Source organism: Marmota marmota, unplaced genomic scaffold, assembly GCF_001458135.2.
Source record: "Marmota marmota marmota unplaced genomic scaffold, marMar, whole genome shotgun sequence".
In the NCBI taxonomy this organism is placed as follows: Eukaryota; Metazoa; Chordata; class Mammalia; order Rodentia; family Sciuridae; genus Marmota; species Marmota marmota.
The window spans coordinates 19,827,112-19,848,550 of NW_026000242.1; the positions used below are offsets into that span (position 1 = coordinate 19,827,112).

The window sequence follows — 21,439 nt, forward strand, 5'->3', positions numbered from 1 at the left end:
TCAGTCTGGCAAATACCTGAATATTTATAGAATAAATGTTGAAACCTACCAGCAAACAGCTTCTTAAGGTGAGACTGAATCACTGATGGGTTAGTAGACTGGCCCAGTATTTCTAATAAGTCATCATCACCAATAAAATAAAATCTGGGGAATGCTGAGCGTTTTTCCTAGTAAAAAGGAAAAGAAAAATAGCTTTCATTCTTTTCAAATAATTAAGATATTAAGGACTTTACAGTTTAGTATATATAGACTGTTTAAAAAAAATAAACATGCCTCTAAAAATTCATTTAATGATTTCTGACATCTTTGAAGTTGATCAAGTACTGTAAGTAGAGTATTTCTGATTCCCGCATGAGCAGTTAATGTTGTGACTCTATTGTCTTTCTTGATGTCAGTCATTATTGATCTATAAAAGAAAAATTACTGTCACATGTGGATTAACATTTTTATCTGCTTCAAGTAAACTGTAAGTAAACTTAACAGCAATATATTATTATGCTTTTAATAAATCATGCTGAAAATTAATAATATTTCACAATTTTTATCCTTCCCTATTATAAATTGTTATTTAATTAATTCATTAAACACTTATTAAGTCCCATCTCACAGATCTAAGGTTCCAAGGACAGAGAAGAACATTAAATAATTTCTCAAAATATTTAAATAAATTTATAATAAATGCTAAAAAGAAAAGGTACAATGTATTATTAAAGTAACTAATAGGACAATCCATAACTTAAGACTTCTTTGATAATTAATTTAAACTGTGATACAAATAATGAATAAGAAGAGAAGTCGGAGGACAACAGTTTCTGGCAAAGATCCAAGGAAAGAGCTATATGTGTCTGAGAAACTATATCCTAGACTCACAAAAATAAAAGGAAAGCAGCACAAAAAAAATGTCTAGAGACATAGACAAGGAACAGATCATGTTTTATCCTTAGAGCAATAGAAAGTCATTTTAAATTAAGTCGATGTATTTTACAAGTAAAATGAAAGTTTCACATACAGGATTAAAAGAAGTGATGAAAGTGCATTTTTAAATGATGACTGGCTATTGTGTGAAAAACATAGTAGAAAAGACAAGAACAAGTCAGAAGGTTAATGTAGAATCTATGTAAGAAAGTATTTTAGAACAAAATTGAACCAGTAGAGGTATAAAAGGTATTCAGTTCAAGATACACTAAGTAGGTTAAAATCAATCAAATTTGATAACTTAATGAATTTGGAAGTGGAAGGAACAGGACATATCAAGATATCCATTATGTAGGGGCCAAGAAGGTAGCTCAGTAGTTGAGTACATGATTAGTATGCATGAGGCCCTGGGTTGTGGTGGTAGTTGCTGCTGTTGTTGTTGTTGAAGAAGGAAACTGGTGACTTTAGGAAGTACATATATTGAATAGATCAATAAAGACCTTATCAAAAAAGGTTAAAAAAGTAAATGCTTGAAAGAATGAAAACTGCTTTTCAGAATGATCCACTAGAGAAAATGATCCACCAGAGAAATAGATTGAACACACAGGACACCAATAATGTACTGTATTAAGTACAATATGAATAAAATACTGCCATATATGTCCAAGTCTTATATAGTGATACCAACCTAAAATCTTCATCAACTCTGTTGAAGCGTGTCTGTTCTTTTGGCAATGCTCCACGACCAAAAATGGGTTCCAAGTACACCCATTTTCTTTGAATATGATTTAAATTCTGTAGGTATTCATCTAACTCTGCAAGTTTTCTTTCCCAAATTGACACTTTATCTTCAAATCCTTTATAATATGGAGAATCTTTTAAGGACTGAAGAAGGCATCTGTTATCTCCAACCTGATTGACTATATCTTTCCAGTCTTTAATTAGCTTGATAGTTCGATTTTGGCTGTCTTCATAATCAATCAATGTAAACACTGCTCCAACTCCCCAAAGATCAAGTTCACGTAAAGCTTCTCTGATGGTAACTTCACCTTGTGCCCGACTATTTAAATCCTATTTAACACAAAATATCCATGTTTATTATTTCAAAATTAATTCCCTTATAAGTAAATTATAACAAATATACTCTTTTGGCACTACTGGGATTGAACCCAGGAGCATTCTACCTCTCAGCTAAATTCAGCTCCATTAAATTTTGTTTTAAGACAGGGTCTAAGTTGCTAAGGCTGGCCTCAAACTTAGGATCCTCCTGCCTCAGTGTCCCAAGTAGCTGGGATTACAGGTATGCACCACTGAATCTGGATAAGAACATACCTTAAGCAAAATATATTTTATCCGCATGTTCATAATAAGGCAAAAAAATAAGTGCATATATTTTACAAGTAATCTAGGAAAATAACTGGCTGTTGCCTCAAAGCATATCAGATATTTAGCATTCATGATTATGTGATCAAAGTATATACAAACTTTAGCCTATGTCTGTTTTTTCATTTCTATAAAAGAAAAACAGATAATGTTTTGAACAACCAACAATAAAAAATTTAAAAAAGATAAAAATTAAAAAAAAAATTTAAAAAAAAGAAAAAGAAAAACAGAAACAAAACTAATCTGGCTTATTTAAAGTTCTGCAGACCAAAAAGCCAAGTTTTGGAAGAATGGAACTACAAAAATGTTATTATAATCTTAATTGTGATTTCTGATTCATGTAACCTAATTAACAATCAACTAGAGTTATATCCTAAAACAATCATATTTTATAGCTTTCCGTGATTATCAAACATGCTCCAGAATTATTGACAAACATAAAGGTTGACATTTTGGATAGAAAATAAAACAAAATGCATCTAAGTCTTATGTATTTTCACAATGAATGGCCAGAACACAACATAGAAACTCTGCTACTTAAGACAGAATTGTCACAGTTTTATTTTCACCTGAGACCTTTTCTGAATCTAATTATTAAACTGGTTTTTGTATCCTATCTTTCAATTTGTAGCACAGTACATTATTTGAAATTCATTCTATGTAAGATAATTTACATAGATTAAAACTGACTTCCTTCATAAGGAAAATTTTTTTTTGTATTTCATATGTTTTCTCTAAGAAGGGGTTTATATTATTGTTTCTATAATACTATACATAGTGATATATGGGTTCACAGGTATTGCTAATGAAAGAATAATAGAATAATGGTACATTGTTACTATTTTTAAGGGAATAAAAAAATCTCATTTGCAAAATAGTATATTAAAAAAGATCAAATTAATGGGATATTTAGAAAATTCTCTTACTTTAAGTTCTGAAGCTTTGGCTACAATTGTATCAGTTACTCTAAGCAAATCACCAAACTGTAATTTCTCTAGGCTAGTCCCCCTAGGAAGGCCAAGTAGACGAAAAAGGTCAAGCCAGTGATCTGGAGAAAGATGCTCCCCTCTCACATATTTCAAGATAGGAATAGAAGTCTGTGGAAAAAAAGAGAACAAAAAGGCATATTTACACACATATGCGTATATTTGCAAAATACAAACTATTTACTTTCATGATTTTTAGCCGTCAAAATTTTTAATTACTGGGCTATACGGCTCAGTGATAGAGTGCTCGCCTAACACATGTAAAGCACTGAGTTCAATCCTCAGCACCACATAAAAATAAAATTAATTAATTAATTAAATAAAGGTATTGTGTCCATCTACAATGAAAAAAATTTTTTTTAATTTTTAATTACTCTATTATCTTATTTAACAATCTTAAAATCATGTTTTTAAACAGAAGTATATAAAACTTTTTATTAAAAATTGTTGAAAATACATGCAAATTTCCTTTGTAGTTTAACATATTTTAAAGCATAGATTATTTCTATTTTTATTTGAAGATATGACATGTATTGTAGTAAGATGATTAAATACTCTATAACCTTAACAATAAATTTCCTAATTAAAACTTCTTTCCAATTGGTAGCAGAAATATTTATAACAGTTTACTCTATATTTCTTATTTGTTCATGTAATAGAGTAAATGAATTGAAAAATACATAAATTAAAATTATGGTTCAGTCACCAAATAGTAAAAAGATAAATTAAAGTTTCAAATATCATTTTTAATTATCAGAAGTAAAACAATCCTACTTTATATTTGTCAACTTCTGATTGTAACTTGACTGTCATAACCGAATGTTCTTCAATTTTCCTTAATCTGTCATGCCAATTCATCAAAAATTCCTCAAATAGATATGTCTTAGTCCTACAAAATAACAAAAACACATATCAGAGTTCATATCCCCAAAACAAACTAAATTATAGAAATCTAAATATTGTTTTTTAATCAAACCGGAAAGTAATCCAATCTTCATCTGCCATTTCCTTAAATCCTTGCTGAAATTCTTCATAAAGGGTCCAAATCTGTGCATAGCTTTCAATGTCTTTAGCGATGCTATTTGCCATAGAGAAGTTAGGCTCATCCAGTCCAAAATGATGGCAATCATCACTATAGAAACAAATATTGAAATATTAAATTAAAAAAAGAAAATTTATAAAATGTCATTATTCAAATAAATTCTGTGTGTGTAAGAGGAAGAAAACGTGTGTGTATGGCGGGGCGGTGGGGGGGGACATGTATGTCTTTTAGTTGAGATAGACAGTGTAAGATTCCTACAGTACATGAGAATTTTACTTACATAATGGTCACTTTTTTCAAAAATGTCAACATAGAGTTGGTAATATATTTAGAGAGATTTTTTAGTATATAATATATATCATATATAATATATATAAATGTTCATGATTTTATAAATCTATCAATTATTCTGAAAACAGTCTTTTCAATTGACTATAAGATACTCTTCATCTAATAGGTATAATGCCTCTTAATAAGAATGGTATAAAAATTCCATTCACCTAAGAAAACAATTATTTTATGGATACTTTTACCTAAATAAAACAAACATAAAACAATGTTCAAATTAATACCTTGTATTATTTGTACATTATTATAAGGTAAACCAACAATCCAGCTTTTTCTTTGAAGTCTTATTTTTATTATTTATTCTGCTAGATTCATTTTTTTCAAATTCAAACTATTTTTCCAACAATTTTATATATTTCATTTTTTTTATTATTGGGTTTTTTTAGATATACATGACAGTAGAACCCATTTTTATATAATTACACAAGGATGAGATCAGAAAAATATCACAATACTTTAATTTAACTAATAAATAAATTTAATCTTCTATTTCTTGAAATTTGCTTTATTTTACTAGCCTTACATAACATAACTCCTAAGAAAGCAGTATGTGAACATGTATTATTTGCAGTTGTTAAAAGAACTATCAGGAAAGGCATTAAGACAGCAGATATAATAAAACTGTTAGCTTAACATATAAATGTAAAATTTCTTTTTCAAACTAATTGGTTATAAAGAAAACACATACACCAGTTTTTTTCTTATGATTTCAAGATCATCAAATTCAATTTTTTTCTCTTTTATTGATTTTGCACTTTTTTCAAGGGTATTTTGTTGGCCGGTTTCAATAATATCATCACCAGGTTTCAATTGGTCCCAACGAGCTTTAAATTTTTCCAGTTCTTGATAATAGAGCTGTAGACGTGATTTCACATTTCCTTTCATCACTTCAATCTGTAAGCCAACAAGGTTTAAATAATTTAATGCAGAGCAAAATTTCTATTGTCACATCTTTATTTCTAATATTTTCTGTTTTGAAGTGATAATATATGAACACTAACTTTCCAAAGCATTGTTTTAATCTCAATTATTGACTTCAAGTGTAATAAAATAATTCTAACGACATAAAATTGGAATATATATTTATGATAACATGTAATAAAATAATTCCAATGATATAAAATTAGAATATATATATGATAACAAGAGATAACATTCAACTATCATCATTAAATCATTTTTATGACTAACAGCACCAACTACAACTATCAATAAAAATGATGTAATAAAAAAAATGTTCAAAGACTGGTGGTTCTGAGTATATAGTGGCTTAAAAGGAAGGCTTTTCCAGTTTTCCATGCAGCAAAGAGCCATCAGACTAAATTCTAGTATATAGCATATGAATGCTACAGATGTGTACAACCTCCAGATTATACCCTTAAAAAAGACAGAGGATGCGCATTTCTCTTTCCCTCTTCTTTATACCTTACTAGGTAATTAAGTGGGCCCCAGACAAAGTCATAGACAGAGGCATCATTTCAGCTTGAAATTTAACTTGAGAAAGAAACTTAAGCTGTAATTTTTTGAGTCTTCATTAGAATAGTCAAACTGATATCTTAATAAATTCAGTAATTTAAAAAAAACAATCAATTTAAGGTATATACATCAGGCAAACACTAAACTCATTCAAGACTGGAAATAAGATTATGTTTCAAAGGGACTATTTTCTTCTTGGAATGGTAAGAAATGAAGACAAACCATGTGATACATCATTTACATAAAATATGTATTATTTTACTTTTAAATACTGACAAAGGTCAATTTAAACATCAACATTAAATTCTTACAAATATGGGCTATAATGGAATAAATATAAGCAAAAAATGTGAGAATGAATTGTTTCCATTTTTAAAACCTAATTAATAGGTTCTTACCTGATCTTTAACCATAAGTTGGTGACTTTCCATCATTAACTCAAATTTATCCCACTTAGCTTTCAGATTACTAATTGTTTCTAAACCTCCACCTGCCACAGTTCGTAAAAGTCTGTTTTTACCTTCAGCTTCTTGAAATAAGGGCAAAATCTAAAGGTTAAAAGAAAAACATGTGACAAAGTATTTCATCAAATCTCTTAAGATTTCGTTTATTTTATTTCATGATTTGCTTTTTTAAAAATCAAGATTTATTTTTAAACAATTTGTTAAATTCCTAGATATAAACTGGAATGCTTAATTATTATTATATACAGCCCCTTGTTTAGCATACCGTTTCTGTAGCTCCTCTAAACAACCTCCCTCTTACAAACACACTTATATACACATACACACACATGTTCCATGAGAATAGAACACATCCACAGCTGCATTCCAACTCCTACCACAATGCCTAGAATGTATCAGATGATCTGTAAGTATCTGTCAAAGAAATAAATGAATGACCCTGTGCTTTTTCCAAATGCCATAGTTTATAATCATTTCTTCTTTAATTATTTTTACTAGACAGATATATTATTTTATTCACCTTTAAATTTTCTTTTATATCTTTCAACCTATTACATAAAAGTTTATAATTCCTTCCACAAAGAGGTACGTATATTTGATGAGGTGGGAAGTAGTGATTGAACCCAGGAGTGCTTTACCATTGAGCTACATCCCCAGGTTTTGTTCTATTTTATTAATTTTGAGACAGGGTCTCACTAAATTGCTAAGGCTGGCCTCAAACTTGAAATCCTCCTGCCTCAGCCTCTTGAGTAGCTGCAATTACACATATGTGCCCCTACATCAGGCAGTGTATTACTTTCATTCACCATTAAATTCACTATATGACTTTAAGTCTATTGCATAGTAGGGACACATAAAAGTTTGTGTACTGACTTGAATTATTTCTTCTTCTAGTCTAAAAACAATTGAAATCAGCCATAATATGTTCATAAAATTTTGGCTTCCTTATTCTGGGCTCTAGCCTTATGGATACTGGTTTTATGAATCTTTATCCCTTTTTCATATGTCTTTAATTAAAAGCTCTTCCATCGTGTGTGTGTGTGTGTGTGTGTGTGTGTGTGTGTTCATAATTCAGCCCTACCTCCGTAGTTTAGCATCCTAAAATTACAATTCTGAAGGTAAAAGCATGAATTATTTAAATTTATTCTTACGTAATATCCTTATTCACAATAATATCCTTAAACACAATATTCTTATGTCCCATCATAAAACAGACTGCAAATGCTTCTGAAAACAATATAAACATTACCTTTATTTTTTTATTATATAAAAACAGCATCAAAAGTCTGATCATCTTCAGACAAGATTGATTAAATTATATAAACCTTTTATAATGCTAAGATTACATATTTCTAAATAAGCACATAAAACTAACTAATTAAAAAATCTCCAGTAGGATAAACAATAATAACTTTAATTTGGGATTCTTACCTCTGGCTTCTGTTCCTGCAGCTTACTGTACTGTAAATTTGCATCGCCTATTTCTTCCACAGACTGTGGCATAACTGTTAAGATTTCCATAGCCTCAGTAACAAATGTATCAATTTTATGTAAATGAGCTGAGTAGGTAACATTGAAATATAAGTCACATTATTATTATCACAAAAATATTTGATTATGTCATTTCTAAATCCAGAAGTGTTAGAAGTAATCACTACATGAAATGCATTAAATCCTAAATTATTATTTGCTTTCATACAATAAAATTTCAAAATATGGAATAAGAAAAACAATTTTTCCAATAAAATTTTGTTTCACATTCCACTTAAAATGTTTGAAAACAGTTATTAATAAATTTCACTAACAATTACAAATATTTTCAGTCTTTTAAGTAATATGCTAAAATATCTCAATTTGTTATTTGAAAAGATAAGGAGAAAATTCATTATGCCAGAATTCCTTACCTTTCTCAGTAATATATGCAACAAACTTATTCTAGTTTAAATTCTAAATAATAAAGATATCTTCAATCTTTAGACCAGTAAAGAAAAAAATGAAGATTTGGTTCTTTTTACTTTTACATGACAGCAGAGTCCATTTTGATAAAATTATACATGCATGGAATATATTCTATTTTAATGAGGGCCCCAGTCTTGTCAATATACACAATGGTGGGACTCAGTATGTTGTATTCATATATGTACATAGGAAAGTTATGTCAAATTCTTCCACTGTCTTTAAACTATTATTTAGAGAATTTTTTTCATATTTTCTACTTCAGTTTTATTTTTAATCACTAAGATTCATATTTTATAACTATCACAGTATATGTCTCTACATCCAAAATGAAGTTAACATTAAAATTAAAAATTGTTTTTACCCTGGATGGATTTCTTCAAAGAAAGAATAAGCATATCAAATAACTTCTGGATGAGATCATCAATCACAGTCTTCACAGGGTTGCAATTAATATTTAAACAATCAACCTTGACAGAACTGAAAAAAGCCAATGAACATATGTGACATGAAAAGACTAATTAAAGGAAACAACCTACTTAAAATATTATAATAATTTTGTAAAAACATTTAAAAATGTAAGACAAAAGTATTATTCTGATCTTTAAACACATTAAGATTTTAGCTTTAATTTAGCAAAAATGCCTTATTACCACTATTCCAAAGGTTTTCATTGAAAGATTTCATTACAACACTAACTTTTAATCATCTAATGTATCAGTTTTTTAAAAAGCAGCACATTATGAACCACAGAAAATTCAACAGAACATGTCAAATATTTCAAGCTCTAATTGCCACGGCATGTAAATATGTAAATATTTATAAAATAAATTCACTATACTGCAGCAAAAATAAAAACAACAATGATAATGTAAAGAAAAAATATATAAATAATAAAGATTATTATAGCACTAAAATAATAATTGAGATACCATTTTATACCTATCAAAATGATAAAAATAGAGAATGGTTAATTTGCATTTTCAAACATGTAGGCAAAACGAAAACTCTCAGAAGTGCTACTGAAAGTATTAAATAATTCAAACTTTGTGAAGAACAATTTATATATCATATAGTTTTAAAATAGGGAATTTCTCTGATTGTTTAAATGCCAACTTTAGAAGTTTCCCTAAGGACTCCAAGACTTGTATACAATTATCTTCATCAAGGCATTAACTGTAATAGTGAAAACTTAGAAAAAAACTAAGTGCAATAATAGCTAAATTATTATATATCCATATAATTAAAAATAATATTTTTGAGGATAATAAATAATATGGTAAAATATTAGAGAAATTATTTTTTTAAAAAAACAGGTTACAATATGATTCAAACTTCCTAAGTATATGTATGTAATGTTTTGAATGGAATTTGCCCCCCAAAATTTCATGTGCTGGAAGTTTAGACCCCAGTGTGGTGGTGATGAGAGAGGTAATGGAGCCTTTAAGAGGTTTGACCTAGTATGAGGTGATTAGGTCATTGGCAAATGCTGCCCTCAGAAAAGAGTAACGCTGGCCTCAGAGAGTCGATTATTATAAACGGGCAAGCCTGACCCTAATCTCTCTGACTTCATGTCTTGCCATATGATCTCTCCCTCCTATATGCATTCTCACCATGGGGTCCTTACCAAAGCCAAGACAATGCCAACACCATTCTTCCAAACCTTGAAAACTGTGAGGTGAATAAAATCTCTTTTCTTTGTACATTACCCAACCTCAGATAGTTTGTTATAGCAATGGACAATAGACTAATACAACATACTAATATATCCAAACCATCAAATAGCTACTGCCATTGTATTTTTCAATATTTTTTAAATTTATTTTTAAAAATATACTACTTTTTATTATAAAAAAAAATTAAGCTAATTCTTTTCATAGTGTCCTTAATGCAGATTGTAATGTTCTAAACAAAGAAAGTTGAATTAGACTCACTCATCTGAAGAAAGTCTCCTATTTATCTTAAATTATGCAGTTTTAAAAAAGATATAAAAATTTTGGCCAGAAATATTACTTAGACAGATATTTTCCCTTTCCAAACCACAGAGCCAGGGGAGAACCTCAGAAATCAAGTTATATGTGTTAAGTATTCACAGTTATAACTTAAATATGATTTTCCTTTAAAGCTTTATTAATTTTTTCTCAATCATCAACTAGTTTGAAAAGCCTAAACTACAGTTTTAGCCAGCAAAAGGTATAAGTAAAAAAATTATATGTATTATTGGGTTTTTTGCTAATGGATTAACATAAAGTGACATAATTAGAGCAAAGAAGTCATAATCACTGACTGTTGAATTCTATGGACATTCAACAAGACTAATATTCATCTTTCATTTGAAAATATTTATAATATGTAACTGAGATTCCATTCAACCAAAGAGAGAACAGGAAGATATCTCATTGTATTTCAAAGATACCTACCCAAAAATTATATCCTTCCTGTATACCATCTTAAATACATCACTAGTTGTAGCTTTTCTAATCTTATACCTTCAAAAAATACCACTGAAATAAATACCTGTGTATGTATTTGTATGTGCATTTATGTGCATGTTAGCTTCGATGCATACACGTTAATTTATTAGCAAGAAATAGCAAAATGGAATGTGGGACACACATTCTTTTTTTTTTAACTTTGGCAAGGAAGCATAAAGAGAAAAGCTATCTACAGTAAGGAACAAATAGAAAAGGTAACAGCAAAATTCTTGAGTAGTTAGACTCGTTTTGAGTGCCAAAAACTTAATTTGATTAATTACTACTGGTCTTTGAATGACTGATACATCTGGAATATCTTTATTCTGCCATACAATTCATTGTTTTCAGACTGACCTTCCAAAAGTACAGCTTTGATATAGATACATTCCTGTTTAGAAATCTTCAAAAGCTAAGCATTAGGGGCTGAGGCTTAGCTCAGTGGCAAAGCACTTACCTATCATGCATGAGGCACTGGGTTCAAGCCTCAGCACCAAATAAAAATAAACAAAATAAAGGCATTCTGTTCATCTACAACTACAAAACAAAATTTTTAAAGAAAAAAAAAGCTAATGATTATAAAATGAATCCCCTATTTCAGAATGTAATACTCTCCCAAATCTGTACTTCAATCTATTTTTCTCAGTATAACTGAAATCATACCTTCTCTCACCTTCCATTCTCATTTCTAGGTCTCAAAATTCTAATTCAATTGTTACTATTATAACAAAGCTTTCTCTGATTTTGCCCCAAATGAATGAGTGTCATCATCCTCTGAATCCTCATAGTTTTAGTTCAACCTCTAATAAGGAATATGGACTATTCAATTTGTTATTAATGACAATTAAAAACTAACATTTACTGAATTTATATCCTGTACCACAATTTATATTCAAATTACTAATTTAACTTGCAAAATACTATAAGATAAATAAATACTATTGTTGCATTTTATTTTTTTTCAAGATAGAGAGAGAGAAGAGAGAGAGAAGAGAATTTTTTAATATTTATTTTTCAGTTTTCGGTGGACACAACATCTTTATTTTATTTTTATGTGGTGCTGAGGATCGAACCCAGCGCCCCGCGCATGCCAGGCCAGCATGTTACCGCTTGAGCCACAACCGCAGCCCCTACTGTTGCATTTTAAAGCTGAAGATATTTAGCTTCACAATTTTAATGACTGTCAAAATCATGCAGCTAATTAAGAGCCATCTAATTACTCCTCACTGTACTTGACTTATTAAATGTACTTGTCATACTGCTTTACCAGAGAGTAAAGCAACTTGATTTCAAATTCACTCTTCTTTATTTTGTATCCCTAGAACACAAGGTTTTGCATGTTATAAATGCTCACCAAATCTTTGTTAAATAATAAACAAATTAATAAAGGTGTTGTCATCTTTTGTAGGTAATATATACACTATTACATGAGGCCTTTCATGGAATGTTTATTGCCAAAAGAAGTGGTGGGAATTTCAGATAAGAAAGGGGGACACATTCTCAAGTAGTTAAGTTATGAGAAACCCTTCAGAGATTTTTATCCACATTTAAAGTAATACTTAGATGCAGCACTATGTTGTATACTTCCTAAGGCTTTTAAAAGGGAACAGAACAATACAAAAGTAGAGTTAAATACCATTAATTTTGTATACTCTAGTATGCTCTCTCCAGTAGCTTCTGGGCTGATGCATATCAATTACCAGATCCTAATATCAGAAATGAATACAAGCCTCTTCCCCCAGTCTTTTCTACCCAACTAGATGCCAGCCAGCAGAGCATCTAGAAGGGAAACTTCATTCATTCTATGTAAATCTCCACCCAAATAATACTCAAATGTCAAAGTAGAGTTCTATAGGAAAGAACAAGCTGATTTGATTTCAATCCCACTGAAGAGAAAGTACCCTTACTATCCATATCAAAAACTCTTATGAGGAGCTGGGGCTGTAGTTCAGTGGTAGAGCACTTGCCTAGAACATGTGAGGCACTGGGTTCGATTCTCAGCACCACATAAAAATAAATAAGTATATTGTGTCCATCTACAACTAAAAAAAAAATTTTAAAAAACTATTATGATACATAAGTATTACATTAACCTTGGAAGTCGTTCCACTTCTTTCCCTTTTGTTTTCAGTGCTTTAAAGTTTCTCTCCCAATCATGTACAGTAAAAAGATGCTTGTCCACCAGAGCTTCCATATCAACTTGCCCAATTACAATCCATTCCTATTTAAAGAATAAAAACATAATTTTAAAGAAATCGAACTAATAAGTTGATATTTAAAAGATTAAAATCCAACCATTAAGACAAATAAAATGAAGAAAATGTGGCCATTCAATAAATGTCAATTCAAATAAGTAAGTGTAATGATCACTACATAGACTAAAGAATGAAGAGGGGGGAAAAAAAAGATTCAATATGAAAATATAGTAATCATACACTTTCTAAAGAAGTTAATAACCTTTCTTTAGATTCTCTTCTCAAATTAGATGTACATAAAATACAAAAATAAAATCACTTTTGTAAAGCCAAACTCACTAAAAGTTACAAATCTGAAAGTATCAAGACTTACCTAGTAGATTCTAGAAATTTAAAATGCAAAACCACTGCAGAGGGGCTGGGATTGTGGCTCAGTCATAGATTGCTTGCCTAGCGTGTATGGAGCACTGGGTTTAATTCTTAGAACGACATATAAATAAATAAAAAATAAAGGTCCATGACAACTAAAAAGTATTTTTTAAAAACACTGCAGAGGCAGTTAAGGAACTGAACAAATTTAGTAAAATGTCTTCAGTATCAATACAAATGAGTCATAAAATTGGGGCTTCAAAGTGAAGTAAGCTGGTATGATTCACTTAAGCAGTCATGCTCCTCATAAAGAATGACAAATCAGGGACTCTGGTTTGCCATATTTTAATTTAATGCCACATAAGATAAATTATTAACCTGTACTTTTAATTCAATCAACTGAAAGATACAATAGAAGGATGAAAAATTATATGTTTTGTACCTTATGTTGATGTAAAACAGCTGATAATCTTCTAAACAAATCTTCTGCTTTGCTGTAAATAGTAAGAAAACCACTTGCATTTCTATCAATCATAATAGAAAAAATAGATTCATCTCCTGCATCACCCACTCCTTTAAACTGATTTGGAATGCCAATGAATCTCTTCATTTCTCTGTAATATTTAGCCCGAATTTCTTCAAAAGGGGGCCTGAACTGTAACCGTCCCTGTCTGAAAATAAAATATAAATTTAATTACATATATTTATAATTTATATTTTAAAATATAAAATATTAGAAAATTATAAATTGAAAATTAAAGTGAAGTTTTAAAATATCTTACTTGTAAATTAAGTCTATATTAATTTCAGGCAGATTCTCATTAAGTGCTTCTAGGCCCATCTGATACTGATGTTCCAGAGCTTTATATAGTTGATGGTTCCAGTGCTGCTTCCATGCGTGCATATCACTTGCTTGGAATCCCTAATATGTTACATTCACATATTTTTATTTGAAAATTATGTGACAGAATAGATTTTTTATTTAATACTTTCATGTCACATAAATTACACTTAAAATTTTTTAAAAAAACTCATTTTAAATATTTTAAAACATGCAACTCCTTAATTGGCACTTTTAGTGAATTTTCACAGCATCATATATGAAAATATCTAATCTTATGCTTATAAAGGTCAGTAAAAATTAAAAATTAACCTAATATTAAACGGATTTCATATCTGTACTTTGTTTTATAATGCAGTACACAAACAAGGCTTATTTTATGAATACTTTAGTCCTCATGTTTTTCAAAATTTTTTCAAATTTGTTTCAATTTTTTCCAAATTCCCATCAAGTATAGCTCATCTTTTCTCTGCCTACTCCCTAAGTAACCTACTGGATATTTAAAAATATGAAAAATTTATTTTATTAGAGGGATAGCTTACATATTACTTTTGTTTCTACATAATCATAATTGTATCAATTCAAATACTTTGAGGTTTCTCTATATTGGGTACTAGGAATTGAACCCAGAGGTCCTTAGCCACTAAACTTTTTATTGAAAGACAGGGTTCTCACTGAATTGCTAAGGGCCTAGCTAAGTTGCTGAGGCAGGCTTTAAACTCATGATCCTCCTGCCTCAGGCTCCCAAGCTGCTGGGATGACATATGGGTGCCATCACATACAGCCCGGGGTTTTTCTTAAAGTTCTAAAAACTGAAAACATCTAAGAGAGCTAATTCATATTCAAGTAAGATCCCACTATCAGCTCTTGTGTATCAGGCTCTGTGCTACTTGCTGTATATACATCATCTTATATCAAAATCTGAATAAAACTTGAGTTTTATCCTCCCTCCTAAAAAGAAAAAATTGTGACAAAGAGTTCTTTCAATCATTAGGCTTCCATCTAAACTGTGTTCTACAGATGTCAAAATCACCTAAAAGATAAATGATGGATGTTTAAGCACCAAGTCAGAAAAACAACAAACTCTTGAATTAAGGGATTAGGCATTCCATAAGACAAATAGATATTGATTTTTATATTTTCAATAGAAATTCATTGTTAATTTATAGACTTTATATGTAATTCAGTCAAATAATTCTAAATTTGATAGGAATTTATAAGCAAGGATTTAACAGATACCCTTCTGAACTCTCATCAATTCATATATTCACATTCTGAAAAGATCATTTCAAAGTATTGACACAAAGTAAAACATAATCTACCTGTGCTTCTACACTTGCTAAGCCCGTTCTCAGTTCTTGTAATCCATCTTTCCAACGTTGCTGCTGCCGGAGTAGATCAATATTCATAAGAACGACCACCTATTAAAAATTAAAGCATAATGCTGAAGGTGTAGTTCAGAGGTATAGTACTTACCTAGCATGTACAAAGCCCTGGGTTCAATCCCAGAAACACAAAAATAAATAAATAATTTAATTCTTTTTTTTAAATTAGAGCATTATAATCTCAAAGTGTTGATGGAAAAACAGTAACTTTTCTATAGAGAAAACTGACAAGGCACTATCCTAACCAAGTGATCAAGTATGACTCAACCTATAAGAAATATTAACACCTGCCTTGTGTACCAAGAAGGGCTAAATATTTCCATAATATTCCTGTCAAAATTGCATGACAAAATATCATATAAACCTAAATTGAGAGAGACTCCACAAATAACTGACCAGTACTTATCAAAAGCATCAAGGTCATGAAACAAGGAAATACTGAGAAGGAGAAGAGTAAAGAGACTCAATAACTAAATGCAAACTAAGAAACTGAATTTTATTCTAGAAAAAAAAGTTAGTAGAAATACTTGTAAAATTCAAAAGTCTATTTCCTGGTTTTGATAACCATACTAATGTAAGTTGTTCACATCAGGGGAAGCTAAGTGAAGTATAAATGTAAACTCTATACTATTCTTGCAACTTTAAGTCTCAAATTATTTCAAAAATAAGACTTTTAAAATTGTGTCCTAAACTGGGTGCAGTGGTGTACACCTGTAATCCCAGTGGCTCAGGAGGCTGAGGCAGGAGATCGTGAGTTCAAAGCCAGGTTCAGCAAAAGCAAAGTGCTAAGCAACTCAATGAGACCCTGTCTCTAAATAAAATACAAAATAGGGCTAGGGATGTGGTTTAGTGCCCCTGAGTTCAAGCGCCCCTTATACCCCCCAAAAAAAATTGTGTCCCAATTAATTTCATAGCTTATTCAATTGTATAAACAATATATATATATACCTTTTCACAAAATGTAGTGTGCCATTTTCTCAGTTTTCTATTTTCAGTAGCAAGTCTTTCAGCAGCATTTTGGAGCTTTTGAATGTAGCCTTCTAATTCTTTAGGATTATCCCAAGTAATTTGTGACTTTCCTCCACTTCCTGCTTTTGAATTCTATGGTACAATAAATTTCATTTAGTATTTAGATAATTTCTTTTTTCCGAAAGATTTAATTCTATATCATAAGCTCGATTATCCCCAACGCCGACCTGCAATAAAGAAAATATAGCTGAGTGTGGTGGCGCAAGCTTGCAAACCCAGTGGCTCAGAAGGCTGAGGTATGAGGATCACAAGTTCAAAGCCAGCCTCAGCAATGTAGTGAGGCCCTAAGCAATTTAATAGGACTTTGTCTCAAAATAAAACATAAAAAGGGGTGGGGATATTGCTCAGTTATTAAGTACCCCTGGATTCAATCCCCAATACCAAAAAATTTAAGTATATAATAATTTCTATAAATTATATGGTCCAGGCAAGATTGAGTAGCTCTATTTCTTCCAGGGTCTCCCTCTTATAACTAAAAACCCTTACATATAACACAGCAAAGAAGCATAGAAAGATTAAATGGTAGAATGAAGAGAACAGGTAGTCCAAACATTTCAGGAATTAGGTAACAACATACCTCGGTTTCCTTACTGTCTTCTATATATTCTGGATAAGTCTTTGGAGAAGACTAACTTTAAGAAGTATTTTCTCTTGAGACAAAAGGTTAGGAAAATCGTGAGGAATGCACAACATACAGTAGCCAAAGGAAAACTACCCCCTTTGCAGTTTCAGTGGGACCAAATGGATAACTGATTCTCTATTGCTCCTTGTAAAAGCAGGCCGTGTTCTACTTCCTATGCCAAGGTATTGTTGATGGGGCTAAAGAGGAAACGAGGCTTGCACACCCTGCTTGCAGGCAATGAGTTAACACAAGTTGATGCCTCACTTTCACAGGATGGAGGGAAAAAGGAGGCACTGAACTTTCACTCCTCTCATCTGCAATTAAACAGTGCAAATCAGTATTCCACTTTCATTAAAATGGTTCCTGCAGGGTCCAACAGGAAAAAAAAAAAAACAACACACACACATATACCCACCCAGAACTATTTTCTAAAATGTGAGGATTAAATATTATCAAGTATCATAATACCATGTCTAAATGACCAGGATATAATTGAAATCATTCATGATATCAAAAACCAGGAAAAGCACAACTTGAATGAGAAAAGATAATCAAAAGATGCCAATACTGAAATGAATTTGATGCTGGAATAACCTGACATGAATTTTTAGGCACTCATAATAAAAATACTTCAATAAGCAATTAAAAACTCTCAGAACTAGTTAGAAAAAAAAAGAAAGAAAATTTTCAGAAAAAAATTGAAATGTATAGAACTAAAAAATACAATAACAAAAATTTTCTTTAAAAAAACTTTATAATTAGACCCAATAATAGAGTGGAGATGTTAGAAAATAGAATCAGTGAATTTGAGGACAAAGCAATAGGATTCACCCAATGGAACAAGAAAGAAAATAGAGGAAAAAATAGACAGGATTCTCAGGGAACTCTGAGATAAAATAACTAATACACAAATACTGACATCCTAAAAGGAGAAGAGAAACTGAAATAAGTATACAAAGAAACAATGACTGAAAACATCCAAAATTTTGCAAAAGACAAAAACCTGAATATGAGTGAATCCCTAAAAGATCAAACTTAAAAAATCCTATGCCAGATCACAATAATAATAAAACTTCAGAAAACTAAAGGAAAAAAATCATTGAAATCTTGAAAGCAGCCAGAGAAACAAAGTATTATTTGAGAGGAATATAAATCTGAATGATAATGAATTTTTCTGAAATCATGGAGATAAGCAAAAAGAAAAACAGCACTTTAAAAGTGCTAAAACAAAACAAAAACTGTCAAACATGAATTTTAAATATGGTAAAAATATCCTTTAGGAAAGAAGAGAAACAAAAACATTCCCAGACAAAGAAAAACTAAGAAAATTTGTCATTAGCCTATCTACTCTTAAAGCATGGCTAAAGGAAGAATAAACAGATAACCAAAGAAGCTTGGAACTTCATAAAGGAAAAAAGAACATTGGGATGAGAAAAAATAAATAAATATAGACATATATTCAAAAATACACACACACACACACACACACACACTATCCTTCCCGTAAGTTCCTTAAATCTTATAATGTTAACTAAAGCAAATACTTAAGACAAATATATATAAGAGAGTAAACAGACCTACAGAAAAGTAAGGTTTCTATACTTTAAGTGATAAATGGTAGTGCAGAGTAAGTCCCTGAAATATAATGATGAATGAATGAAACTAAATAATTATAATAAAGTCAATAGAATCTTCTGTGAATCAGTTTAAAAAGCATTTATTGAGTAATTACTACATACCACTTACTGTTCTATTGCTACAGAGTATGAAAATATATCAAGTCCCTGCCTTCTGAAATTCTACAATATAATGAGTGGCCAAAGCTTTATAAAGAACCTTAGTATTCTTTCCATTCTACTCATATCTTAGCTTTGTCCACTATTATGTCTCATTTAACATACACATAATATATATTTATTTCTCAGAAGGCAAGTTCAGAAAATATGTTTTCAGAAATATCAACAGATGTTAATTTTGAATATATTTATTAGAGAAGAAAAAGTTACAACAACAAAATAAGCGAAATGTTATTTCACATTATAAATGAAACATTAAAATATTGTGTATTAAGTGAAAAAGGTTAAAAATAATAAGAAATGATCCCCTATTCAAAATATATACTTATAAAGGTATACATAGCAAAAGAAATTTAAAAGGATATATACAAACTGTTAAAAAATGACCATCTATTAGGCTTTTTTGTTGTTTACCTGTATTCTTAAACTTTCCATTAAACTCATGTTATTCAAAACAAATTTATTTTAAAAAAAGATTTAAAACATCTACAATATGAATTATATAGTTGTCAGTAAATTTTTAGCCTGAGACTTATGTGCAGAAAAGAGTTAAGATCATAAGTCTGACTTAAGATAGTAAGTTTGGGCTGGGGATGTGGCTCAAGTGGTAGCGTGCTCGCCTGACATGCGTGAGGGCCGGGTTCGATCCTCAGCACCACATACAAACAAAGATGTTGTGTCCACTAAAAAATAAATATTAATTTAAAAAAAAAAAAAAAAAAAAAAAAAAAAGATAGTAAGTTTGACTCATTTGAAAGGACTCCTTAAAAGATTGGCCATTAGCTAGCAGGGTTTGGGAACTTAGATTTGTAAAACACTCCCACCACCTTAACTGATTGAATGATACCCACACAACATGGTTTATGCTAAATAGTTGCTTGTCTTCTAGGAGTCTAGTAGTTTGGTATATACTGGGCAGAAAATGCCTATGTGACCAGCTCCCAATATAAACCTGAGTGAGTCTTTAATGACTTTCCCTAGTAAAAACATTTCACATATATTACAACTTGTTGCTGAGGGAATTTAACACTCCCTGTATGACTCCACTGGGAAAGGATTTCAGTGACTCCACTGAAAACCAAGAAATAAGAATCACTTCACATGTAAAATCTAAATTATAAAACATAAAAAGTAGACCTACCTTAATTATCTGTTCAAATGCTAAGGCAGATTGTAACATCATTGGCCTTTGACTCTGAATCATTTGTTGATCAATAGAATTATAAAAATGTGCCACCTACAAAGTAAAACTTTAGTTAGCAATAATTGAAAATAAGTGACAAATTTTTTAGTTTTAATTTTTCTCCATTTTTAAGATGGAAATTATAGCTTTTCAATCATAGGATTAAACCAAAAATAAGTTTTTATATCAATATAGGATTTATTTATGAAGTAATATACACAATCAATGAACATAAGCTAAGTTCTTATAATGTGCCAACTCATGTCCTGAGGCTGATTAAACAAAAATAAAACCAGTTCCCAGGAATCAAACAGTTAACAGTCTCATAGAGTAAAGGACCAGTGAGGCATGTCAAATGCTAAAAAATCGAATTCTTAACTCCTATACCTCTCCAAACCTGCTCCCTCCATTTTCAGTACGTATAATTATTTAGACATTTATAATTATTTATACATATATTATTTATACATGTATTGTTTTTATACATATACTGTTTTTATTCTCTTCCATTCCACATCAACAACATCCTATTACCTATACATTCAAAATATATCTTGAATCCAACCACCTCACACCACCTCTATCAATCCCCCTCTAATTCATTCACCCTCATCTCTTGGTAAAACAGTCTTCAAATTAGTTTCCTTGGCCAAATACGGCCTCTGATAGTTCACTCAAAGCATCCAGAATAATCTTTCTTAAACATGTATCATCACACTTCTTGCCTACTCAAAACTTAATGACATCCAATACAGTTGAAAATAAATTCCATAATTCCAAAACTCTTATTAAAAACCTTCCAATGATTTCTCAATAAAAAATGATCAAATGCAAAACCCATACCTTTACCCAGCATATAAGATTCCACATAAACTGACCCTAGTTCCACCACAAACCTCTCTCTCATTGTACTGCAACAAAGGTGGTCTTATTATTTATTATTCTGTCCTACCAACTAAGGCTTCCCTAAGGAATTTT

General features: G+C 30.4%; 1 protein-coding gene across 5 annotated transcripts in view; it reads right to left on the reverse strand.

Annotated features, from left to right (window-relative positions):
- Dync2h1 (dynein cytoplasmic 2 heavy chain 1) overlaps window positions 1–21,439 on the reverse strand; it is a 174,019-nt gene that overhangs the window by 129,104 nt on the left and 23,476 nt on the right. For 4 of the 5 annotated variants that reach the window (XR_007344508.1, XM_048795761.1, XM_015489688.2 and 1 more), the window contains exons 13-28: window positions 20,420–20,515; window positions 16,780–16,932; window positions 15,769–15,867; window positions 14,388–14,527; window positions 14,048–14,276; window positions 13,135–13,262; window positions 8,935–9,050; window positions 8,046–8,173; window positions 6,549–6,698; window positions 5,363–5,568; window positions 4,261–4,416; window positions 4,059–4,173; window positions 3,225–3,395; window positions 1,604–1,986; window positions 274–406; window positions 50–167 (exon numbers count right to left, since the gene is read on the reverse strand). Coding sequence is in view for 3 of the 5 variants with exons in the window: in XM_048795761.1 (XP_048651718.1) it covers window positions 50–167; window positions 274–406; window positions 1,604–1,986; window positions 3,225–3,395; window positions 4,059–4,173; window positions 4,261–4,416; window positions 5,363–5,568; window positions 6,549–6,698; window positions 8,046–8,173; window positions 8,935–9,050; window positions 13,135–13,262; window positions 14,048–14,276; window positions 14,388–14,527; window positions 15,769–15,867; window positions 16,780–16,932; window positions 20,420–20,515 (2,521 nt within the window). In the remaining 2 variants the exon portion in view is untranslated. The remainder of the gene's footprint in view (window positions 1–49; window positions 168–273; window positions 407–1,603; window positions 1,987–3,224; window positions 3,396–4,058; window positions 4,174–4,260; window positions 4,417–5,362; window positions 5,569–6,548; window positions 6,699–8,045; window positions 8,174–8,934; window positions 9,051–13,134; window positions 13,263–14,047; window positions 14,277–14,387; window positions 14,528–15,768; window positions 15,868–16,779; window positions 16,933–20,419; window positions 20,516–21,439) is intronic. The other variant, XR_007344509.1, reaches the window with a different exon arrangement.